Here is a 23,289-nt window from a genome sequence, read left to right as displayed (position 1 = left end):
ACAGAAATTATAACAAACTGTCTCTCAGACCACAGTGCAATCAAACTAGAACTCAGGACTAAGAAACTCAATCAAAACTGCTCAACTACATGGAAACTGAACAACCTGCTCCTGAATGACTACTGGGTACATAACGAACTGAAAACAGAAATAAAGATGTTCTTTGAAATCAATTAGAACAAAGATACAACATATCAGAACCTCTGGGACACATTTAAAGCAGTGTGTAGAGGGAAATTTATAGCACTAAGTGCCCATAAGAGAAAGCAGGAAAGATCTAAAATTGACACTCTAACATCACGATTAAAAGAACTAGAGAGGCAAGAGCAAACACATTCAAAAGCTAGCAGAAGGCAAGAAATAACTAAGATCAGAGCAGAACCGAAGGAGATAGAGACACAAAAATCCCTCCAAAAAATCAATGAATCCAGGAGTTGGTTTTTTTGAAAAGATCAACAAAATTGACAGACCGCTAGCAAGGCTAATGAAGAAGAGAGAGAGGAATCAAATAGACGCAATAAAAAATGATAAAGGGGATATCACCACCGACCCCACAGAAATACAAACTACCATCAGAGAATACTATAAACACCTCTACGCAAATAAACTAGAAAAATCTAGAAGAAATGGATAATTTCCTGGACACTTACACTCTTCCAAGACTAAACCAGGAAGAAGTTGAATCCCTGAATAGACCAATAGCAGGCTCTGAAATTGAGGCAATAATTAATAGCCTACCCACCAAAAAAAGCCCAGGACCAGATGGATTCACAGCTGAATTCTACCAGAGGTACAAGGAGGAGCTGGTACCATTCCTTCTGAAACTATTCCAATCAATAGAAAAAAAGGGAATCCTCCCTAACTCATTTTATGAGGCCACCATCATCCTGATACCAAAGCCTGGCAGAGACACAACAAAAAAAGAGAATTTTAGACCAATCTCCCTGATGAACATCGATGCAAAAATCCTCAGTAAAATCCTGGCAAACCGGATTCAGCAACACATCAAAAAGCTTATCCACCATGATCAAGTGGGCTTCATCCCTGGGATGCAAGGCTGGTTCAACATTCGCAAATCAATCAACGTAATCCAGCATATCAACAGAACCAAAGACAAGAACCACATGATTATCTCAATAGATGCAGAAAAGGCTTTTGACAAAATCCAACAGCCCTTCATGCTAAAAACTCTCAACAAATTCGGTATTGATGGAACGTACCTCAAAATAATAAGAGCTATTTATGACAAACCCACAGCCAATATCATACTGAATGGGCAAAAACTGGAAAAATTCCCTTTGAAAACTGGCACAAGACAGGGATGCCCTCTCTCACCACTCCTATTCAACATAGTGTTGGAAGTTCTGGCTAGGGCAATCAGGCAAGAGAAAAAAATCAAGGGTATTCAGTTAGGAAAAGAAGAAATCAAATTGTCCCTGTTTGCAGATGACATGATTGTATATTTAGAAAACCCCATTGTCGCAGCCCAAAATCTCCTTAAGCTGATAAGCCACTTCAGCAAAGTCTCAGGATACAAAATTAATGTGCAAAAATCACAAGCATTCTTATACACCAGTAACAGACAAGCAGAGAGCCAAATCAGGAATGAACTTCCATTCACAATTGCTTCAAAGAGAATCAAATACCTAGGAATCCAACTTACAAGGGATGTAAAGGACCTCTTCAAGGAGAACTACAAACCACTGCTCAGTGAAATAAAAGAGGACACAAACAAATGGAAGAACATACCATGCTCATGGATAGGAAGAATCAATATCGTGAATATGGCTATACTACCCAAGGTTATTTATAGATTCAATGCCATCCCCATCAAGCTACCAATGAGTTTCTTCACCGAATTGGAAAAAACTGCTTTAAAGTTCATATGGAACCAAAAAAAAAAGCCCGCATTGCCAAGACAATCCTAAGTCAAAGGGACAAAGCCGGAGGCGTCACGCTACCTGACTTCAAACTATACTACAAGGCTACAGTAACCAAAACAGCATGGTACTGGTACCAAAACAGAGATATAGACCAATGGAACAGAACAGAGTCCTCAGAAATAATACCACACATCTACAGCCATCTGATCTTTGACAAACCTGAGAGAAACAAGAAATGGGGAAAGGATTCCCTATTTAATAAATGGTGCTGGGAAAATTGGCTAGCCATAAGTAGAAAGCTGAAACTGGATCCTTTCCTTACTCCTTATACAAAAATTAATTCAAGATGGATTAGAGACTTAAATGTTAGACCTAAAACCATAAAAACCCTAAAAGAAAACCTAGGTAGTACCATTCAGGACATAGGCATGGGCAAGGACTTCATGTCTAAAACACTAAAAGCAATGGCAGCAAAAGCCAAAATTGACAAATGGGATCTAATTAAATTAAAGAGCTTCTGCACAGCAAAAGAAACTACCATCAGAGTGAACAGGCAACCTACAGAATGGGAGAAAATTTTTTCAATCTACTCATCTGACAAAGGGGTAATATCCAGAATCTACAAAGAACTCAAACAAATTTACCAGAAAAAACAAACAACCCCATCAGAAAGTGGGGAAAGGATATGAACAGACATTTCTCAAAAGAAGACATTCATACAGCCAACAGACACATGAAAAAATGCTCATCATCACTGGCCATCAGAGAAATGCAAATCAAAACCACAATGAGATACCATCTCACACCAGTTAGAATGGCAATCATTAAAAAGTCAGGAAACAACAGGTGCTGGAGAGGATGTGGAGAAATAGGAACACTTTTACAATGTTGGTGGGATTGTAAACTAGTTCAACCATTATGGAAAACAGTATGGCAATTCCTCAAGGATCTAGAACTAGATGTACCATATGACCCAGCCATCCCACTACCGGATATATACTCAAAGGATTATAAATCATGCTGCTATAAAGACACATGCACACATATGTTTATTGCGGCACTATTCACAATAGCAAAGACTTGGAATCAACCCAAATGTCCATCAGTGACAGACTGGATTAAGAAAATGTGGCACATATACACCATGGAATACTACGCAGCCATAAAAAAGATAAGTTTGCGTCCTTTGTAGAGACATGGATGCAGCTGGAAACCATCATTCTTAGCAAACTATCACAAGAACAGAAAACCAAACACCGCATGTTCTGACTCATAGATGGGAACTGAACAATGAGATCACTTGGACTCGGGAAGGGGAACATCACACACCAGGGCCTATCATGGGGAGGGGGGAGGGGGGAGAGATTGCATTGGGAGTTATACCTGATATAAATGACGAATTGATGGGTGCTGACGAGTTGATGGGTGCAGCACACCAACAAGGCACAAGTATACATATGTAACAAACCTGCACATTATGCACGTGTACCCTAGAACTTAAAGTATAATAATAATAAAAAAAAGAAAAAGAAAGAAAGAAAAAAAAAAAAGACGTGTTTAAAGCTGGTGGCCTCACTAAGTCCATGTCCTCCTGGGTTAGGGAATAAGGAACAAAGCCAGAACCTGCCCGCCTGACTTGGCTGCTCAGCGTTGGAGACATTTCTGGCTAAAGCAAAATCAAAACAGACTTCTCAATTCCATTTGGGATTATTCCATCAAGTCTAGAACTCTTGGCTTGAAGGCAGTGCCCTTTTGGAATAAATCCCTAATTTGGGGGCAGTGGCTAAATAGGTAGCCGCGAGATTGAAATGCAACAGGTCATCAACCTCATGTTTCCCTGGTGTCTGATTTGCAGTATCCATAATGCCAGAACTTCTCAGTGGTGCAGATCCCCATGCTGAGAAGCCCGGAGAATACTTATTCTCTCTACCCTGCAGAAGGGAGAAAACACAAAACCAAAGACATCCGTGCTAGGATACAGGTGACCAAGGAGCATTCCTGTAAAAATCCCGCGGTTTACATTTCAACAAGCAGAAATGCTTGTCATTTAGGATCGGGCACTAACTGTTTGTGTCTTCTAGAATCTAACTACTGTGTGCGCACAAAAACCATCACCAGACCTCCACTCCCTCTTTGTAGATACTCACTCTGTCATCTACATCTACAGCACATTCTTGGAATCAAAGGAGAGAAGCCTCTGCCAGATGCCTTCAAGGCTGAGAGATTATGTTTCTCTGCTCTGCGGAAGTCCTTCCCCTCTGGGCAACTCCAATATTCTTCCCACCAAGGCCCTTGTCTGTGCCTGAGGCCGAGGACTCTGAGATGACAAGGGTGGTTCTGAGTCCACGTGGCCCAGCAGGCCTTTGTGGAAGCTGGGTTGCATGTTTTGCCTCAACGGAGTCAGCAGTCACATTCTATCTTCATACGCATGAATCACACGGTACAATTCCATACGTGTCCTGCACACTGGAGTCCTTAACTCCTGGCAGGACACACAGCTGTCAGCACACTGCTCTGCCGCTTTCATCCCTTGTGCTCTCCTGAACACCCATGTACATCTCTGAAACCCATTTCCCGTTCAATTCCCACACACTCCCACCTCCCGTCTCCCGCTCCCTCCCCACGACTAAGAAGATGCCCTGGGTAAAAGAGATGGAAAACAAGTGTCCCTTCCCTGCACTGAGGTTCTCTTCTCTCTTCTGCACTCCCTCCTTGCAGCCTGACCAGCCAGTGGAAGCCTCCAGGGAGGATAACGCCACAGCCCAGCAGGGGCCTGGCGTGGTTACCATGTAAGGGAATGTTGAGACCTTGTTTCCAGGCTGGGGACTCTGCAGCTTGGAGACGACTGAGAGCGGGCAAACACCCCCTGTGGCACATCTCAATGGCCCTGCGGCTATGCCAGCTGCTCTCCCTGGGTGCCTGTGTTTGGTCTCCTTGCTACGCCCCTCAGAGTTCTTTCGTGCATCTACTTCACGCTGGGAAGCACTACAGAGAGCTTGTAAGGACGAGTCCTCACCTGTTGTGTTAGAAAATTCTTCCTATGGAAGACAGAAAAAGGCCACCAACTGCCTGCCAGCCATTCTCTTGCTTGTAGTATATCTGGGAAAAGCCTGAGCGGCCCCTCTGAAGCTCTCCGGCTGGTAAGTGGCTGGCACTGACTATGTGACCATATCCAGTCTGCGCAGCCCACCGCACAGGCACAGGCACTGGCCACCCCCGGAACCTGTCTGTCTCATCCAGGACACCAGACCTGGACCAAGCTGGACAGAAGGAGAAGGAAACAGGGGTAGCCCCGAGGCAGGGGCATTCCACACATCCTCTCAAAGGAGACAGTCTGCACCATCTCATCTTTCAATTCCCCAGAATATTCACCAATTGAGCCTTGCCACCTATGGCCTTGACCCCTGGAATTTATTCCTTATGCTAATTCCAGGGTGATGTTTCTACCCCAAATTGATCATGATCTTCATTTATTTGAGGCCAACAGGTTAGCACCAAGCCCAGCTTCTAAGTGGAACGAGCACTACATTTCGCGACGTGCCTGCAGTCTGCATCCTTGGTGTCTCTTCTTGCCACACCTAGTTCGGTGCCCTTGCGCCTTGCCACATAGCCACAGGGGCGTGTCTTTTTTCCCCACCCTCACACACTTGCCCCTCTGTCCGAAATACGCCTCACCCATATCACTCCTATTCTTTATTCCAGCTCCTCTTCCAGTCTTCAGACACCTCTTCCAGGTGGCCTTCCCTGCCTGGCTCAGTGCCATGCACATCCCGCTAGTACAATACTTACCACCCTGTGTCATAATTCTCTTTGCCTAACTTATTTGTATTTCCTCCTCTGTCCTCTGTGCAGTAAGTTCCTTAAGAGCAGAGTCTGTATCTCATTGGCCCATGGCAGGGATTCAACCAGTGTTTGTTGAAAGAAGGAGGGGCCGTTGCCACTCATGCCAACATATCCACATTTTTTGTCGTTGTATTTTACTTTTGCTTAAAATTATACTTGAAGGAAGCAAAACAAAAACGTTTTTCGTACCTTGCCCTCGCTTTATCTCAATTTCCTCTTCCAGATACCTCTGCTCCCCTTTTCTAACTACATCCAATACAAGTTACTGAGAACCGCTGTGGCTGAGTGTCTATCTACATAGAAGTCAAGTCACGTCAATTAGGATTTCCGATAGAGTGCTTGCATTTGGAAAGCTATCACAACACCTTAATGACACTCACGTAGGAGATGAGAATTATCTCCCTTTCTAACACGTGGAAACTGAACTTCAGGGAGCTTAAGTGACTTTCCCAAGTCCCCTGACTTCTGTCTTCAAATGCAACCATCTTCCAAGTATCTCAGAGATGCATCTTCAGAGAATAAAGAGAAGAGAGTGTGGCTGCGTGGCCTGCTCCACCTGGGTACAGGTTAAGGTGAGAAACGCAGGCGTGCCGCTGGGCTGCTTCCCGCAGGCCATCCCACACTGAATGAATGCTATGTGGAAGGATTCCATGAGATGATGACCTTAGGTCCAGGCGGGCGTGGAACACAGCACCCTGGGATCAAGGCCCTCTCAAAGCCAGTGTGGGCCAGAGCGGCAGCTCAGCCCATCTGCCTGGTGACATGGGCCATGCAGATGAGGCCTCCATTCTTCATCCAGTCACGCCTCCACTCCACAGTGAATGCGTTTATTGCCTCTATCTCATTAGAGAGCTGCGAGGCCTAAAGAGACTAATTACCAGGACAGTTAGGGTCCCAGAGAACTGTGATGAGTGTCAATTATCCATCAGAAACATCTGGCAGGAATGAAAGCTTCAAATAAGATGCATTTTATTCGTAGCCAAGTGACTCACCCAAGAACCTCCCCATTCCTCCCATCTTCCCCTCCCCGCCGCGACTCCCCTTCCAGCTCCAAGTTAGAGACATAGAAAGAATGGTGCAAGCAAGGGCAGCATGCAGGGCCAAGGTCTAAGAAGATCGCTGCATTAGAGCATCCGTGTGTGAGGAAAGAGGCAGGTCTGGTGCAGAGAAGCCCGGAGATGGAGCTAGTCTGGGCTGACAGGTGCTCATTAGTGCCGCCAGCAAAGAGAAGTTAGGCTGCTGCAAGTGGGATCTACCCAGGAAGGATTGGATGTCCTTGGGGATAGGGTTAATCTAAATTGACACGGAGGTGGCTCAAGGTCAGGGGAGGGTTCCCTCTGCGCTGCTTCCTGGAGTTAGCTCAGAAAAGAAGGCATCTGGGAGGAAGGTGAAGAGTTTTACATCCCCCACACCCACCAAAGCAGCAGCTGTCTGAAAAATATACGAACCTTTCCAAGGGGTCAGGGCTGTAGTTTTCACTTCTAAAAGAAATTAAAAACAAGCCACTGTTAAGGTCAAAAGCAGACGGAGGTGCTCACTTTGCCCTCAGATGATTTCAGGAAGAAGCTGGCGCTCCTGGCGCAGCAGTGTCCCTGGGCCTCTTGCACGTGTCCCTTGCTGTCCTGACCACTGCCCAGCCCTCCTATATGACCCCCTCTGGTTTTCTGGTTTACTTGGGCAGCCAGTTGCCACAAAAGATGTGCAGGTTGCTGGAGAAGGAGGTGAATGACAGTCAGGTTGGACCACAGACGGACGCAGAGCCAAGATGTCCACCTGATTTTAGCAGGTGACACAGCTGCACCTTTGGAGCCTGAGGCACCAAACCAAATCTCCTTTGTAGAACAACTTTCTTTCTTTGGTCATCAGGCCTTATGTCAGGCCTCTAATTAGTTGAAGCCTGTAGGCTTCAGGCCTATTACAGGCCTTAGAAGGCCTTTGGTCATCAGGCCTTATATCAGGCCTCTAATTAGTTGAAGCCTGTAGGCCTTATGTATAAAGTTGATTGCTGCCTATGGATTTATACTACAGCATTTGAATGTAGGTGCTCATGCTGTATTTGAAATGCAAAAGTCTGACTGGCATTTAGCTATGCATTTAGAAACACTAGTGAGTTAGCTTCCATGTTCCAGAGGAGCCCAAACCATTGATATCTGACTTCTCTTGAAGAGTTGGACAATACCAAGCTGGTTCCACAGGGCTTCATCTCTCTGGGGCACCCTGCGGCTATGACCCACACCCGTACTGTGCTGCTACAGTTGCACTTGCTAGGACCTCCCTGTAGAAATGCTGGGATCCTGGCCCCTCTCTGCTGCCTAGTCTGTGAAAGATCTCCATTTCACCAGCTTCAGCTCTCAGAACAACCTATAGAGCCTCTCCACCTTCTCTGTGGATAGTAGATGCCTTGTCTGGCCTGAATTTGGAATGATCTCTAATCTTTTACTTCCCTCTTTGTTGTTCACCCTGGATACAGAGAGGATGGAACATGACACTAAAGCTTTTTGCATCAAAGTGATACCTTGGGAGTCTATGTTCTCTGTGCAAAGATCCTCGCATACAGAAAGACAACCTAGATATAACTCATCCTAAAAGCAACTAAAACATTTGCTCAAAGTCAGATGAATACATACATACCTGTGCATTCACGCCCTCAATCTATTCTTTAAAATCACCTGACACATGATATCCCTCTTGATTTAAGTGGGCATTAGCGACCCTGAGAAGCCACTCTGAAGGTACAAAGAGGGAAAGGGTTCATCTACAATCAAAAGTTTTGTGATTGAGAAAATATCTGATGTACAACAGGATGGTAGGGAAAAGCCAGGGGTGACGATACCATGTTGCCTGTGCATTTAACAAGGACGGTCCTTTGAAGGGCTTGCTGGGCCCCAGAAACAAGTTCAAAAGCTAAGGATGGGGCGGGGCCCTTTTCATTAATTATCTCATTTAGGTACCAGTGATTTTTGAGCCTCTTTGTGCCAAGAAAAAAGATAACTGGAAGGAGGAAGGATGGACTGAAGACAGACTTCAGGAGATAAAGTAGTCATAAAACTTTTACCCCCAAACCACAAGCAGTTTGGGGGTGCTCATCCAAAGAATGATGTGGGTGCTGGTTCAGACTGTGCTGGAGGAAGGACCCCAGAAGAGCTTTCACCTGGCAGTTGAGATTATCAGAAAGAAGAATGCATTGAAAGCACAAGTTCCTGCTGGAAATACCAGAGGTTTTCTATAAACAAAGACCCCCCAAAAACTTCAGCTTAATTATTCCATCCAGATGGGTTTTTTTTCCTCTTCATCTGAATCTCCAACACACACTACTTGAAAGATGGCCAACTCTTTTTAGTGTCCTCATAGGTAAAAAACAATTTGATGCTCATCTTTGACTTTACCTAGAACTCATCCTTGGGCTTTTCCAGGCAGCAACTGTTCAACCCGTCTGGTCAACTAGAGCATCCTTTTGATACCACTTCTACCCCACCACAATGAGGTGGAAATGCCAGGATATTTTCGTATATACGCTACACCCATCATGCTCATTCCAGTCCACCCCCCTTGCTTTGGTACTAAGAAGACATGCTGGTACTGTCCTCTGTGCCATGCTTGACATGCTTCTGTCCAGTGTGTGTTGTGTCCCACTTCCAGAAACAGGAGCCTTGCTTGAGCCATCAAAGCTAACGCTGGCCATAAGCTCAAGTCTTTGAGTAACATCTTGACTATCAGGAACATAAACAATCCCTGAAAATTCAAGCGTGTCAAGCATGCATTTTCCACACCAAGGCTTTAACTGAAACTTAATTGATCTCTTTGTTAATGGTATATTAACAATAGGTCAGGGAGGGTAGGAAAATATGTTGAAAAGAAAGAAGAATGATGGAAGGAAGGAAGAAAGAAAGGAAGAAAGGGAGGGAGACAGGAAGGAAGAAAGGGAGAGAGGAAAGGGGAAGGGGAAAAGAGGAAAAAAAAAGAAGAAAACAACAACAGTGAAAAGAACCCTCCCACCCCAACTCTAAGTCAATATTCAATGTCTGCTCAATCCAGAAAGTTATATTTTTGCCAGCAAAGCTAATTTGGCTGAATCCGAGTGTCCAGTTAAGCAAAGGGCTGTTGTCTGGCTCCAATGGGCAGAGGAGGGCTGGTTTCATGTGAAGATGGATATGCAAACCTTCTAGCAAGAGGGTGAGGGACTTTTGTTTCTTTTGTACTTTCTGTTATCTAGACACACACATACCATAGAAATGCTTAACTATTGGATGACTTGACCTAATTAACTGTCTTTAATCCTCTGCAGGGAAGAACTAATAACTTCTTCTGCTGCAATAGTTTCTTTCTGATATACAGAGTTTACTTTAGTCCCCTATTCTTTAACAAATTGCTTTGATGGTCACTGTGAGGTTTACAGACATTAATCAGCCAACCTTTCCCAGCCCACTGATACCATCAAATCTGACTTAATGCCTAGAAGATAAAAGACAAAGGGATAGTGGGTGGAAAATGAACAGCCACGGAGCCGCTGAGTTTGCACTGTGGCCTGAGTGCACTTTCCTGTGCAGAAGTTCAGTGAGGGATGGTGGAACATCCTTGAGTCCTTATTTATCACTGTGAGAATCCTGCACCACCAAATATTAATAGGAGAGGTGACATGCAATCTGTTTTGTTTGCAAAAGGGAAGCAGAAAAATACTTCAATGGTGGCAGAAAATGCTGAGGAAGAACGAAATTCTCTTATCAAAATACTTCTAGTCCATCCAGATATTGGTTAGCAAAATAGCTTTGAACTTCTCTTAAAGCCAAGTGTACTCTTGTCGGTGGAAATCAACGCATTCATATAAATCTTTCCTGGTATTTCCGAGGTAAGGTGAGTATAACTTGGAGGGTATTTCCTGAGAAAATACATAGCTCTCTATCGTATCGAAGACTAGCAAACGAGGCGGGGATGAGCCCAGGTGCAAGGGCTGTCTTCTCTAAATTATTTCTCATTGTACAAGAGTCCAGCAGCTCTACTGAAGACTGTACTAATCCAATGGTCAGAATGTTTTAGATGTCCACAGTCTTCTTCGCTGGCCCATTCTCCTACACCCAAGAAGGTTGCTGAGATGAGAGGTTGAGCACATCTAAAGAATCAGCAAGTTGGCAAAGAAAGCCTTCCACCCAGAGTCATCAGTTCACAGGAGACAAGGGAGCAGCCCAGCTTTGTCTCAGCAGATGGGGCCAAAAATAATGTCTCTTGCTCCTTGTCCCCTTCTCAGTGGCCAGGCAAAGTAACCCGTTTTCTTTCGTTTGTGTTTCTGGTTGGTTTTCCTGCGGTTGACTTTGGTATGGGATGATGTTCTCTCTGTGAGTTGAGTACACCTTCCGTTAAATACTCTCTTTTAAAAGCCCCTACCTGAGTTTCAAAAGCTCCAATTTCCTCTGTGAATGAAGATCTCAGTTGTCAGAACTAGCTCAGTCCTTCCAAAAGCATAGCCATAGCAATGCATGCCCATGCTCCAGGCTCTTTCACTTCCCTGGTACTGTATGTTACCCACTTTTCTACTGCTCTCTATTTTATGTCTGTGAATACACTCACATGGAGGTTCAATAAACACAAGTTGAATCATAGGTTGAATGTGAGTCTTTTGACACTTTTCCTTTCTATTTCTTTGTTTCATTTTCTTGCTCATGGCTCATCGCTGTGGTGCTGTACATCACTAAGGTGAGTAATGCAGCCCTCTCTCTTTCCATGAGAAAGGTATTTTTTTTTCATTTGTCAAGCGCTTCCCATGTAATGCATTTCTTTTCATCTACCCCTCTACCTCCGAAGTCTACAGCCATCCTCCGATGACAGTTTGCAAGGCCAGAATGTGAGGAGATGAACAGGGTGGTGTGGGGTGAGGTGGGGAGAGGAGGTCAGGGGATTGGGGTGGAAGGTGGGAGAAGCATTCCCCTCCCTGGCTTCACAGCTGCCTTCCTGAAAGGCGACTGCTGTGGTCAGCACTGTCCTTAGGGTGAGAGCAGTGCATGTGACACACATTTTATTCCACTGCTTGCTTGGATGCTTAGTCATAGTCTTAATGAGTCACTCACTCTAGGTTAGTGAGAAAATTGGAAGGGATGTGCAAAGACAGGCAAGAGATGCAGGAGATATTTGCAGGGGAGGGCTGTAAGTGGAAGAGGATGTAAAGGAACTGTGGAGAAGGGGCTGAGAAATGAGTGAAGGACACCCTGTGATGTTCCACCGAGGGGCGTCCTTGTCTTTCAGTTTACGTCTGGAGAGTCAACATGCACCTCAGAGTTTTCAAAGCCTTTGTAATATGCATTCTGCACTGACTGTGGGAACAACTCTGTAAGGTGGATAAGGCAGATCAACTGTATTGTAGAGAAGAGGAAATTGAGTCTAAATAAGGCTTAGTGAGTTGCCCAAGACCAAAGAACTACTAAATGCCAGGCCCTAAACTAGAAATCACGGTGTATTGGCAACCACTCATGCAGCGCCATGCCTATCTTCCTCCTGTGGAGAACCTCGTGAGCCAGTTGATGCCTTTGACAGAATATCTGAATCATCGTGTGCTTGGTGTCTGATTCTGCTGCTGAGGGACCATCAATAAGACCCTTTTCACGAAAACTGCTCAGTTGGCTCAGTTGGTTGAAGTAGTCTTCCTATGGGTCCCAGACTCACTCTACGCTTTGCCTTTGTGCTGATCTCTGGGCTTGGAGAATTTAACAATACTTTTCTTTCTTTCCCCCTCCCAGCCCTCCTGGGGGAGTATGAGCAAGGGATGAGCAGAGCGAAGGGAGCTGAAGTCTCCCTGGCTCCCAATCACCTCCTTCACTAGCCTTCCACATCCTCTAAGACACTTTACAGACACAGGTAATACACAGCAGGGGATAGGGAGTGGGGAAGGGGGGCTCTGGGATAGAGGGAAGGGGAGACAAAACATAAAGCAAGGAAGATACTGACCTTGCAACAAAGTTGAGCTCGTAGGCTCATTTAGTTCTAAATCGGTTGAGGGACACACAGGAGAGAAAAATGAGAACAAACATATATATTATATACAGTGCTATATATTTGTCATATATAGTTTGTATACTGCCTTTCACAGACATTTCTGGGGGAATATATAAAAACAAGGAAGACAGAAACCAAAGGCGGTAAGACAAGGTGCGGCAAGAGAAACGCTGACATGCTTTATGTTTCCATATTGAATGCCATGGCTGGGAAGGCAGGGAGCTGGTTATGCCAAACACTTTCTGGTGCAGTTAGATTCACTCTTAGCTCACGCTGAGCCAGGCTACCGACTGGATAACAAAAGACTACAGTTTCTTTCCGGATGAGAGACTTGTTTCCCACTTCCCCACCTCTGTTGTTTCATCTTAGGACACCAAGTTCAGGAATTTTTGCCCTTGGCACCATGGTAGGATCAAGCCCCCCAGAGCACCGTGATTCAGAAGTGCGGGAGCAGAACTCTCAGAGGTCCCTGCAAGCCCTGTAACCTTAGACACCAGGTGCTTGTGACGGGAAGGACTAACTTGCTCCTACCTGGCTTAAGTATTCCCAGACTGCCGGACTACGGTCTCTTGCACCAGAATTCCTCACTTCTCAATGTCTAGGCCACGTGGAGAGAGCGTGCGGTTTATGCACAAGTTGGTGGCAAAATGATGATAATTTTGCTGCCTTTCTGTAATGCCACAGGAGAATAAACTTCATCAAGAAGTTTGTGTATTCACAAAAAGTACATGCTCTTTCCAACCTGCCCCAAGTGTGCTTGCTGGTTTTTAATGGAAACTGACATGGAAAATTCCCTAATAAATTCATATTTGTCAAAAGACCTCATTGACAGTGAGCCTCATTAATGAACCTAGGAGCCACAACAACGTCTGGACTATTGGCTGCAAATACTCATCTCACACAGGAATGGGGGTTGCGAGCTCCACAGAACTATGTTACCCAGGCAGCATTTCTAGCGATGGGCTCCTCATGAATGATCTCTCAATTGAAGCTAACAAATTAAATTGGTTTCTGATTGAAAAACATGCTGCAAACTTTTTCTCCCCTAGAGATTTAGCATGTTAAGGTTCTGAGACTTCTGGCATTAAAGGACATCCCTACATGTACCCCACTCATCTTGGTGTGACCCAGTCTTTCTAAACATATTTGAATATATACTCTCAGTTTTTCATGTCCTTTTTAGAAAACCCTGGACTCCAGAGAGCTGGCAATGGTAGAAACGTCCCAAAGGAGGCACAGGGCAGACCCATAGGGCAGGGGGGCACGGGAAGTAGACATTGTAACTGCTACACGTGTGCCTGCTGAAAAGAGCATATTTATGACCCACGCTTCACTGCTTTCCTTGTCATAAATGCCATCTATTCAACTCTTAGGAGAACTGTTTGCTGCTTCTCCCTATTCTCATCCTGAGATGGCTTAAGGGGAAGAAGCTGGGGAAATAGACAATCGTGATAAAGCCAATGGCTGAACCATTTCACGCAACCACGTCAGGAAAGAGTAGGTCAAAGTGGGGGACGGGGGGAGAAGGCTACTCCTGTGAGGACGAGGACTGCTGTGGGCGGAGAGCAGGACTTGGGAGGGGTTAATGGGAAGCTGAGGGGGAGCCTTAGATTTGCAAGGCGAGGGAAGGAGGCGTCTGTTCCTTCCTAATCCTGGTCTCTGTTCATGCAGACAGACGCCTACCAAAAAAGCAAAAAGGCCTGACAAATGCAAGGGGCCCTTATCATCCCTGTGTGAGAGATGCCAGACACATCAATCACTCAAATCACAGCTCTGCCCATTCCCAGCCACTGGCTCGGGGATCAAGGGCGGCTTTCTCCTTCCCAGCCCTCTCAGATGAAGCTGGCTTTACTATTTGTGCCATGTAGAATGCGGGAGGATGTAATGGGCAAGCAGAGATCCTGTGGTGAAGCAGCGCAGGCTCATGATTCAGAGCAAACCACATACGCTATCACCGACGGCACGTGGCTGGGTTGTGGGATTATCCCAAAGTTCTCAGAATACAAGGAATTTGTGTTCTTGCAAATTATCTGTCAAATGCCTCCCCTTACTTCCCCATCACATTCAAGAGTGCTTGTTAACATGAAGGATTGGGGGAACAGATTTGAAAAATTTCAAGCTCAAAGAACTTGATGGAGTATGAAGGGATTTGCCCAAAAGCCAACCGGAATTTAATCCTGTGGCCTGTAGGGAGAATCTGCATTCATCACGAGAGGCCTGGAGCCCTGCCTGGTGGCACCGTCAGGACGGCAGGCTCCCTTCTGCACAGCTCTCTGCTCATAGGGGCAGGCATCAGAGTTTACAAGGGAGCTCGCTCACTTGCTTCTGATATCAATACAGTAGCCAGATATGTGACGAAGGTGGGGCCCTTCACATCCTAACGACTGGAAACAGTTTTGGAAAAGGGAAAATTTTACATTAAGCCAGTGAGCAAAGACTGAAATAGCAAACGTTCCCCTCTGAGTTCTTGACTATTTTACCCAATTACAATTCCCAGAGTCAGTTTAGGAGCCATCACTGAGACAAAAAAAAAAAAAAAAAAAAAAAAAAAAAAAAAAAAATTTTGGCATTTCAAAGTCTTTTTCTCCCGTCTTAGGATCTTTTCCATTATAGAATGAAACAGAAACGTTCTTTTTTGTTTTCCTTTTCCCACTTCTGAGATCTACTTTTATACATGTACTATACATATACTACTTTGTATACATGTCCACTGTCTCTCTGTCTCTCTCTGCCTCCTCCCTGTGTCTCTCTATCTCTGTCTCTCACTGTCTCTCTGTCTCCCTCTCTTTTCCTCTCTCTCCATTTCTTTCTGTGTCTCTCTCTCTTTTTTTCTCCCTCTCTGTGTCCACTGCTACCCTGCTAACCTCTGACGCTGGCCTTAAGGGGCCCTCCCACCCAGCTCTCCCTTTCTGCACCCTCTCCCCTCTTCTTGCCCAGCTCAGAGCACAGTCTCACCAAATAGCATGATGCTGGCATTGGTGTGACCCAGCTTGTTGGAGGCCACGCAAGTGTAGTTCCCATAGTCATGTTCAGAGACATTGAAGAAGATGAGTTTTGAGAGGAAAGGTCTGTTTTCCACTTTCACTCCTTTCTTTCCTTCAATCAGTCTGAGAGAAACAAGAGCCAAAAAAAAAAAAAAAAAAAAAAAAAGAAGAAAACAAGATGGTTATGTGTCCTCATAGGAAGAAGGTAGGCCCCGGGATTCGTGATCTTCTCCTTGCCCCGCTTCTGACATCATTATAACCACTATTTGATCCACTCAACCACACCATAAGGTAGTAGTAGTTCACACACAGTGAGTGACACGTGTTTCTTGATTTTCACACATGTGCCTAGGGGCACTCCTGCCAGAACATCTGATCTTCCTAGCCTCTCATCCTTGCTTTGTAGCCTGACAGCAACACCACAACAAATACCCCCTGCCAGCTGTGTGGCATTCAGAACAATATGATTCACATAGTAGGTGCTCAAAAGTATGGACTTGATGATGATGATGGTGATAATGAAGATGGTGATGGTGATGATGACAACCATGCCAATGAAAAACTCAAACTTCTGAGAGAAGAGCCACCTGAGGAATTTGAAAGAGAAATGTTTTTCAAGTACCTGCTAATCTAATTTCTCCTGAAGCACCAGAGGCATTGTATAGATAATACTTAATTTTTTGACTATGAAGAGGAGAAAAATCATCATTTTCTCATCAGGGGACTCTGAAGGGCTTGGGAGGAGTGATCTGCCCAGACTATTACAGAGGATTAGTCTGGAGGGATTAGAGGTTCCTAAGAATATGTCCCTTTAGAGCCAGGACAGTCTCCCTGACCTCCACAATGGCAGCCCAGTAAGCCAGGAGGATTGCATTGGTCCAGGGGCCACTAAAGAAATGCCACAGGGAGTTAGTTGGGGGAAGTGAGGTATGCTTATTAGCACCATGGATTCTACTGCCAGGCAGATAAAAGGGTAAGGAGAAAGCTGCTGTTGGAGTCAGTAGGCATGTGTCTTCCTTCTCAGGAGGTTGTTAACAGCAATTTCCTATGGCAATCATGGACAACACCTACCCTCCTTTGCAAGATTCTGAAATGTTCATTTCTTAGAATGAACTTTAAGCCAACCTTTTACTTTCCCTGAAACAATTTGTAATCCTTGCCCTGAAGCTGATCCTATGCTATGGGAAAGATGAATACTCTTGAGGCAAAAATCCCTTCTTGATGAAGGATCTCAGGGAATATGGACACAAAGCTAAGTTTCCTGTTTAGGGCCTGGCTGGAGCACAACTTACAGCAAGCAGACAATGTCCTGGTGGGAGCATACTGGAACAGATTCAGGGGACATGCTTTGGGGCAAATGGATGCTACTGAAAAAAACAGTACTCAAGGCAGAAAGAGAAAGTAAAGCACTGAGACAATGATGAGGAAATGCTTTGCAGACTGTACAATGGTATCAGTACAATGTATTTCTATAGAGTTAGACATAGATGACTCTTGCCCATCCCTGGGTCACAGAATGTTTTGGCATTTTCTGAAGACCTGTCTCTGTGGGATTACAGAATAATTTTCTCCACTCCTGCAACTTACAGTAACCTTGATCAGAAAAGAGAGGCAGGTTCTGGCTGGAGTTCTCACCCAACACCTGCCTCCAGGGAAGTCAGAAGATAGGTTGGACAGACTTGCCTTGCTTTTCATTCTGTAGATGTTCCTCTGGGAGCCTTCCTCTCCAAAAGCTAGGGGCAATGAACTGGCCTGAGTCCACAACTTCATTAAAATGCTAGCACTGTCCAAATGGAATGAGGCATCCGACTGTGCAGCCAGAGGCCACTTTTACATTTCCAGCTTGTTATGTGCACATCGATCCTCTAGCGGGTGCTGTCCATACCACTCACCAGGAGGATTCTGTGAGCAAGTCAGGCTGATTGATCCCACTGGCCATCTTGACACCATTCCTCCACCATGGGGAGGAAGCTTTTTCCCATCATAACCAAACTGTGAATGAGATTTCAGCTCTGCAGTTGGGAGAAACTTAACTGGAAGTAGGTTCCTGCTTGACAGCTCTGAAATGTCTGTAGCTAAAAACAGCACAGGGGGCCAGCAGCACTTTGCAGGCTTTGCAGCTCCTGGGAGGACACACTTTCCTTCTCTGGGCGGGTACACATCCCCTCCCTCCCACACTGCTCCCAGGCCTCAGTTTCTTACAAAAGTTGTGGGCTTTTCATTGGCCAATGCCCCGTTGGATAGGTGGCCTTCCGTAGGTATAGCGTTTCCTCTTCCTTTGTTGGATAACACACACAATAGCGTGCGGTTGAGTCATTCTAGCATATGGCCAGAAGACTTCTTACCTAACTCTTGGGAAAACTGCCTGTCCTCACCACACAGTTTCCTTCACTCTGCCTTGGAAGTCTGCTCATCTCACTGAAAACGGGAGATGGGCTACAGCCGGCCTTCCCCCAGGGCAGACACAATACGCCTTGGGAGACCTGCCTGGCAGACCCAATGGGCTGTGATCAGGACCTCAGAGGCAGGGATGCTGCCGCTGAGCTGGGTGCCAGGAGGAAAGACAGCCCTGTCTCATGCCAGCACACTGGAAATAAACGCATACATGTACAGCAAAGGGAAAACTGACTAAACTAAATGGAAAGGGGAGAAAAGGAGAGGCCATCAGAAGAACTGAAAGACAGAAACAAAGCTGCCTGAGCCAGGGGCCTCTGAAGACCATCCCTGGCCCTGCCAGCCCACTCTCTCCTCCTGGGTAAACGGTGGCAGGGAGAGCTGTCTCTATTGTGACCACAAATGCCGCACAGAGGAGAGCTCTCTCATCCTTTTACTCGCCATTGGCCACTTTTGCTTTACTTTCCTCCAAGATTTTGCTTTCCCCTAAATATTTCTTTTTCTATTTTTCTCCAATAAAGAATTAGAATAATAGGGCGCTGCTGATGACTTTTCACTAAGATCTAGACAACTGAAGATTTGGAAACTGACCCCATAGCTCAACAGGTTTTTGGTTTGGTTTGGTTCAATAATTAATTTTTATGCCTCAGTTTACTTCTTTGTACAATAAGAAGGTCAAAGAGGGAATGGATAAGTGAAAGAGAATTTCTAAGTAAGGTTACCATATTTATCAGAAAAACACACTCCGTTCTGCTTGATTCTTCTTTCTTGGAAGAAGGGGAAAGCCAGCTTATTTCTTGTTTTTCTTTGTGAGTTTGTTTTTCCTCTTTGTGTCTTAGTTCTTTCATCTGTAAAATGGGCTAGATGAATATAATACACCTCACTAGAAGCTGCCAGAATGTGTCCTTACATTTTTTTTTTTTTTTTTTAAAACAAAACACTGCTTTTCATTTGGGAGGATTATGATAAGACACAGTGAATCTTACAACTGACTGACATGGTTCTAACCAAAATTCAATTTTCGATCTAGAGACTAGAAAGAGCTTTTGGTGTCTGACTGACCTCACAAGGAAAGAAAGCCAAGGCCGGCCGAAGATAGGCACACAGTGTGGGCGGCCATTCGCTCGCCCCTGGCCTGCGGTTTCTCATGCTGCTTCCCTTCTCAGAATGACCTCTTCAGTGTTTTTCCTTCTCAGCTTCCCGGCCTCCCTCACTGCTTGCTCTTACTCCACCCCACATACACCTCAGGACTCTCTTGCATCCCTATACCACCACCTCTTTTTAAATGAAAATGTTCTGAACACAGGCAGCTCTTGCCCATTTTCCATTGTTCATCCCCCTTAAAGTGGCTCTTTGATAACAGCAATTGCCATGGTGCCTGGCTGTACTGAGCTACTGATCCCTGCACTGATATGCCATTTGATAACACCTCAAAATGATCATCTTCAGTGACTCACAACAAATATCCCGACGACGGCCGTGACAATGGGAAGGAAGGGAATAGTCCCTTCTCTTTTCTCCTACAGTAAAAGAACAACTTGGGCACAAAGGGAGGGCTAAATTGGGTCATGGACTCTTATACAACGCTACTGATAGTGTCTGGAACAGGAGGGGAGACCTGCTAGCTGCAGCTAACTTATTAGCCACTCCCAGGGCTCCGTGAGCCCTCCTAACTCCTTCACGCAAGCCTGAGAATGTGGTAAAAATAGCTTCAGGCAGAACACGTTATGTTCTTGGCCTATAAAAAATTCACAGGCCTTCCAGTGCTCCTGGTGGCCTTTCCTTTGCGATTCTGCTTTCCTAAAAACAGTTACCTTTCAGATCTGTTGGTTGGCCAGTGATAATTCTGCATGATGACATTAAAAACGCAGCTGAACTCCATTAATGTTAAGAAAAGACTTCTTTGCACATTTGCCCCCTATAGAGAGGAGAAGTTCAGAAGAGGATTTTATAGAGTTCATTTGCAACCATCTGGAATCAGGACCCTGGAAAAGTTTCTTCTGGAGATGGGGGTGGGGGTGGGAGAGGAAAGAAGGAAGCTTTACCTCTTGTCATCCTTGTACCACTGGAATTCTGCTGACGGGACTGCTGAGGCTTCACACTGCAGGGTCCCCTTTTGTCCCACGGGGACACCTGTACCCTTGGCTTCTGAAATGTATGGTGGATCTGCAGAAAGAAGATGTCTCACAGCTTTTTTTTTTTTTTTTTTTTTGAGATGGAGTCTCGCACTTGTAGCCCAGGCTGGAATGCGAGTGGCATGATCTTGGCTCACTGCAGTTTCCATCTCCTGGGTTCAAGCGATTCTCCCCCATCAGCTTCCCAAGTAGTTGGGATTACAGGTGCAGGGCACCATGCCCGGCTAATTTTTGTATTTTTAGTAGAGATGGGGTTTCACGGTATTAGCCAGGCTGGTCTCCAGCTCCTGACTTCAGGTGATCTGCTCGCCTCGGCCTCCAAAAGTGCTGGGATTACAGGGCACTGCACCTGACCTACAGCATTTTAAAATGCATTTTAAAATGAAGAAGGCTGCTTCCTTTGTTGATTTTGTTTCTCATTCTCTGTCCTGGCTCTGCTTACTTAGACAGTAAAATTGCTACACAAATTGTATCAGAGAATAAAAATATTTTTGATGCTGCTCTAAGAAAAAGCTGGGTCTTCCTTTCATGTGTTGCTTTTGTTCTCCTCTGTACGGAGTTGAAATGACCATGTACTCAAGCACTTTTTCTGTTTAAACTTTTTAACTTTCATAGGATGATGCCAGCCCATCAACCCTACACTCCAAGGGTTGACAGTCAGCTCCTTTAATCAGCCTTCTAGAATTTCTGCACACCAGGTTCTTGCCAAAAGTATATAACCTCGAACTATTCAATTCCCATCAAAAGCTCAGTTGCAAGAAATAATATTCAAGGAGAATTGCCTGAAGGATATACAGATGAGTCATTCTTGGTATTCTAAAACAGATCCCTGAATCAAGTCAGAGCAGGTGACCACACTAGGCCTACGCACTTGGTCTGCATTCATCTGAAGTCTTTCCTGAACTACCCTTCACATTCTAACAGTTTATATTACAGGGCATTATGAAAAACAGCCACAATAAACTGCTATTCTATTTAATGCAGAAATACTGTACATGATGTTGCTGACTCTCTCTCAAAGTGCTCTATTTGTGCAGACCCTGAAGAGAATTTTCTCTAGGGTCTCAAAACCAGGGAAAGCAGCGTTTCTCCCAAGCAACTAATTTGCTTTTATCTTATGGACAACATAAATTTTAAAGCAGGTGATGTTTCTCTCTTTGCTTTAGCAAGGCTAAGCCAAATTCTGCACCTGCACCGAGCGATCTTGTGGTAATATTTCATGTGCTGAGGTTTTCCTAGCTTTCACTCACTTTCCTAAGCATATTTTTTCTTCACTTCTGTTTCTTTATGTTTTAAGTTCATCTTTATAAACTGTAAATCCTCTTAAGTCCCTTTGTAAAAACTTGTGATGTGATTTTTAAAATGACAGCATTTTTATACCTATTGCCTTGCTTCTTAAACTGCTTTATATTGACTGGGTTCACATTGTAACACAAACCTAAATCTTAAAGACTGGATCTTTAAGAATATCCAATCTTATTGGATATTCTCCTAGCTAAAGTATCCTTCTTTTAACTCCACCCCACCCAAGTTTTGAAGGGAAAAGTCATCTCATTTGCCGATTTAGTTATTGAGTTCTATTTCTTCCTAAGTCTTCCTGGAATGTGCACAGCAGAGAAAACTTCCAGAATGTTGTAGGGAGCTAAGTCAAGGTACATAATGAGGAACCCAGAGGGAAAAGAGTGAAAGCAGGTAGGAAATTCAAGTAGGATTGATGTCAGAGAGAATCTGGAAGGCTGAGAAAGGAAATGAGGGGTCCACACAGGGCATTTCAAACTTTTTGGATTCTGTATCTTTGTTAGTAACAAGCAAATTTATTGTTATATCCTCTAAGATCTATATCATAGCTATTTGTATGTATACCATGCACATCTGTAAGTGTAAAATAATGAGATACAATAGATGAACCATCAATGGAAGTTCTAAACTTGCCTCATACACTCTAGCACATGGTTTCTTGTGTCATTATGGAGATGCCTGGTCTAGACAGTGAGAGGCTCCAGCACAACTGTATTGTGTGAGTAAATTATGGGAAAATTTGGGATTTGAAGACTTGTTTAAAAAATTATGAGTTGAATGCCATTTAATGATCTCCCAGCCATGCAAGTCAAGTTTGGCATTATATTCAGTTACTTTCAGCTACTTTTTCTTTTAATGTGACACCGTGACACCTTGAGGTGTCAAAAATTAGAGTCAGAAATGGTTGCTCCTGAAAGCAGAATATGGAAAGTGGTGCTGCATTCTTCCCTCCCTAAGTCAGTAGCTGGCTGTACCAATGCGCTCTGGGTGGTGGCTGTGACAACAGACCAGCCTCATGCACGTGCAGGGTGGGTGGTGGCGAGAACACTTACAGTTCACCGTGACCTTTACTCTCCGTACCACGGGCGCGGCCACGTCGTTGGAGGCACTGCACTCGTAGTCCCCTGACTGCTCCCGGGTGATGCCCTGAATTTCCAAGTATTCGTCTTCACTCACAAAGCCAACCGCTGTGGAAAAACCAGTAACGTGTGGTGAAATACAAGGAAAAAAAGACCAAATATATTAGCTTAGAAAACAAAGTATAAAATGGTTATGTCTGCAGATAATCTGCCACTTGTAAGTTCAGATTTTGAGGACTTTTGAGGATTATCCCTCCTCCGTCTCTTCTACACCTCTGCACCACCAACTTTTCCTTGGTTCCCCAGTGGAACAGCTGAAATGTTTGTGTTCCTAAGTGAACTAAGCACAGTGCCTGGAGAATTACTGGTCCCGAGAAGTGATTAATAATTTTGACATTTACATTGCCTGTATCTTACCAAGCAGTCGTGCTCTGGGATCTAAGTTAGGCACCTTAACTCTTTCTGATCTCAAGGTATCACTTAGACTGAGCCTTGAATATAAAGGTTATGATTACATCCTTGAGCATAAATTAATTAAAAATGCCACACCAGCAGCTACACACACACACACACACACACACCACACACACACACACCACACACACACACACACCACACACACACACACGTACCACACACACACCACACACACACACACCACACACACACACCACACACACACACACCACAC

At 44.8% G+C, this 23,289-nt stretch overlaps 1 protein-coding gene across 8 annotated transcripts in view; it reads right to left on the bottom strand.

Annotated features, from left to right (window-relative positions):
• NTM (neurotrimin) overlaps positions 1–23,289 on the bottom strand; it is a 963,501-nt gene that overhangs the window by 5,658 nt on the left and 934,554 nt on the right. For 4 of the 8 annotated variants that reach the window (XM_023185891.3, XM_023185890.3, XM_023185893.2 and 1 more), the window contains 3 exons: positions 22,572–22,706; positions 20,131–20,251; positions 15,663–15,814 (listed from right to left, as the gene is read on the bottom strand). In XM_023185891.3, coding sequence (XP_023041659.1) covers positions 15,663–15,814; positions 20,131–20,251; positions 22,572–22,706 — 408 coding nt within the window. Of the gene's footprint in view, positions 1–7,174; positions 7,208–12,659; positions 12,696–15,662; positions 15,815–20,130; positions 20,252–22,571; positions 22,707–23,289 lie in introns of all 8 variants that reach the window. The other 4 variants (XM_023185888.3, XM_023185889.3, XM_023185886.3 and 1 more) reach the window with 3 other exon arrangements.

The sequence above is a fragment of the Piliocolobus tephrosceles genome, chromosome 13 (genome assembly GCF_002776525.5).
Source record: "Piliocolobus tephrosceles isolate RC106 chromosome 13, ASM277652v3, whole genome shotgun sequence".
NCBI lineage: Eukaryota > Metazoa > Chordata > Mammalia > Primates > Cercopithecidae > Piliocolobus > Piliocolobus tephrosceles.
Note: the sequence above shows the minus strand (reverse complement) of the source record. Positions and strands in the feature narration are given on the sequence as shown.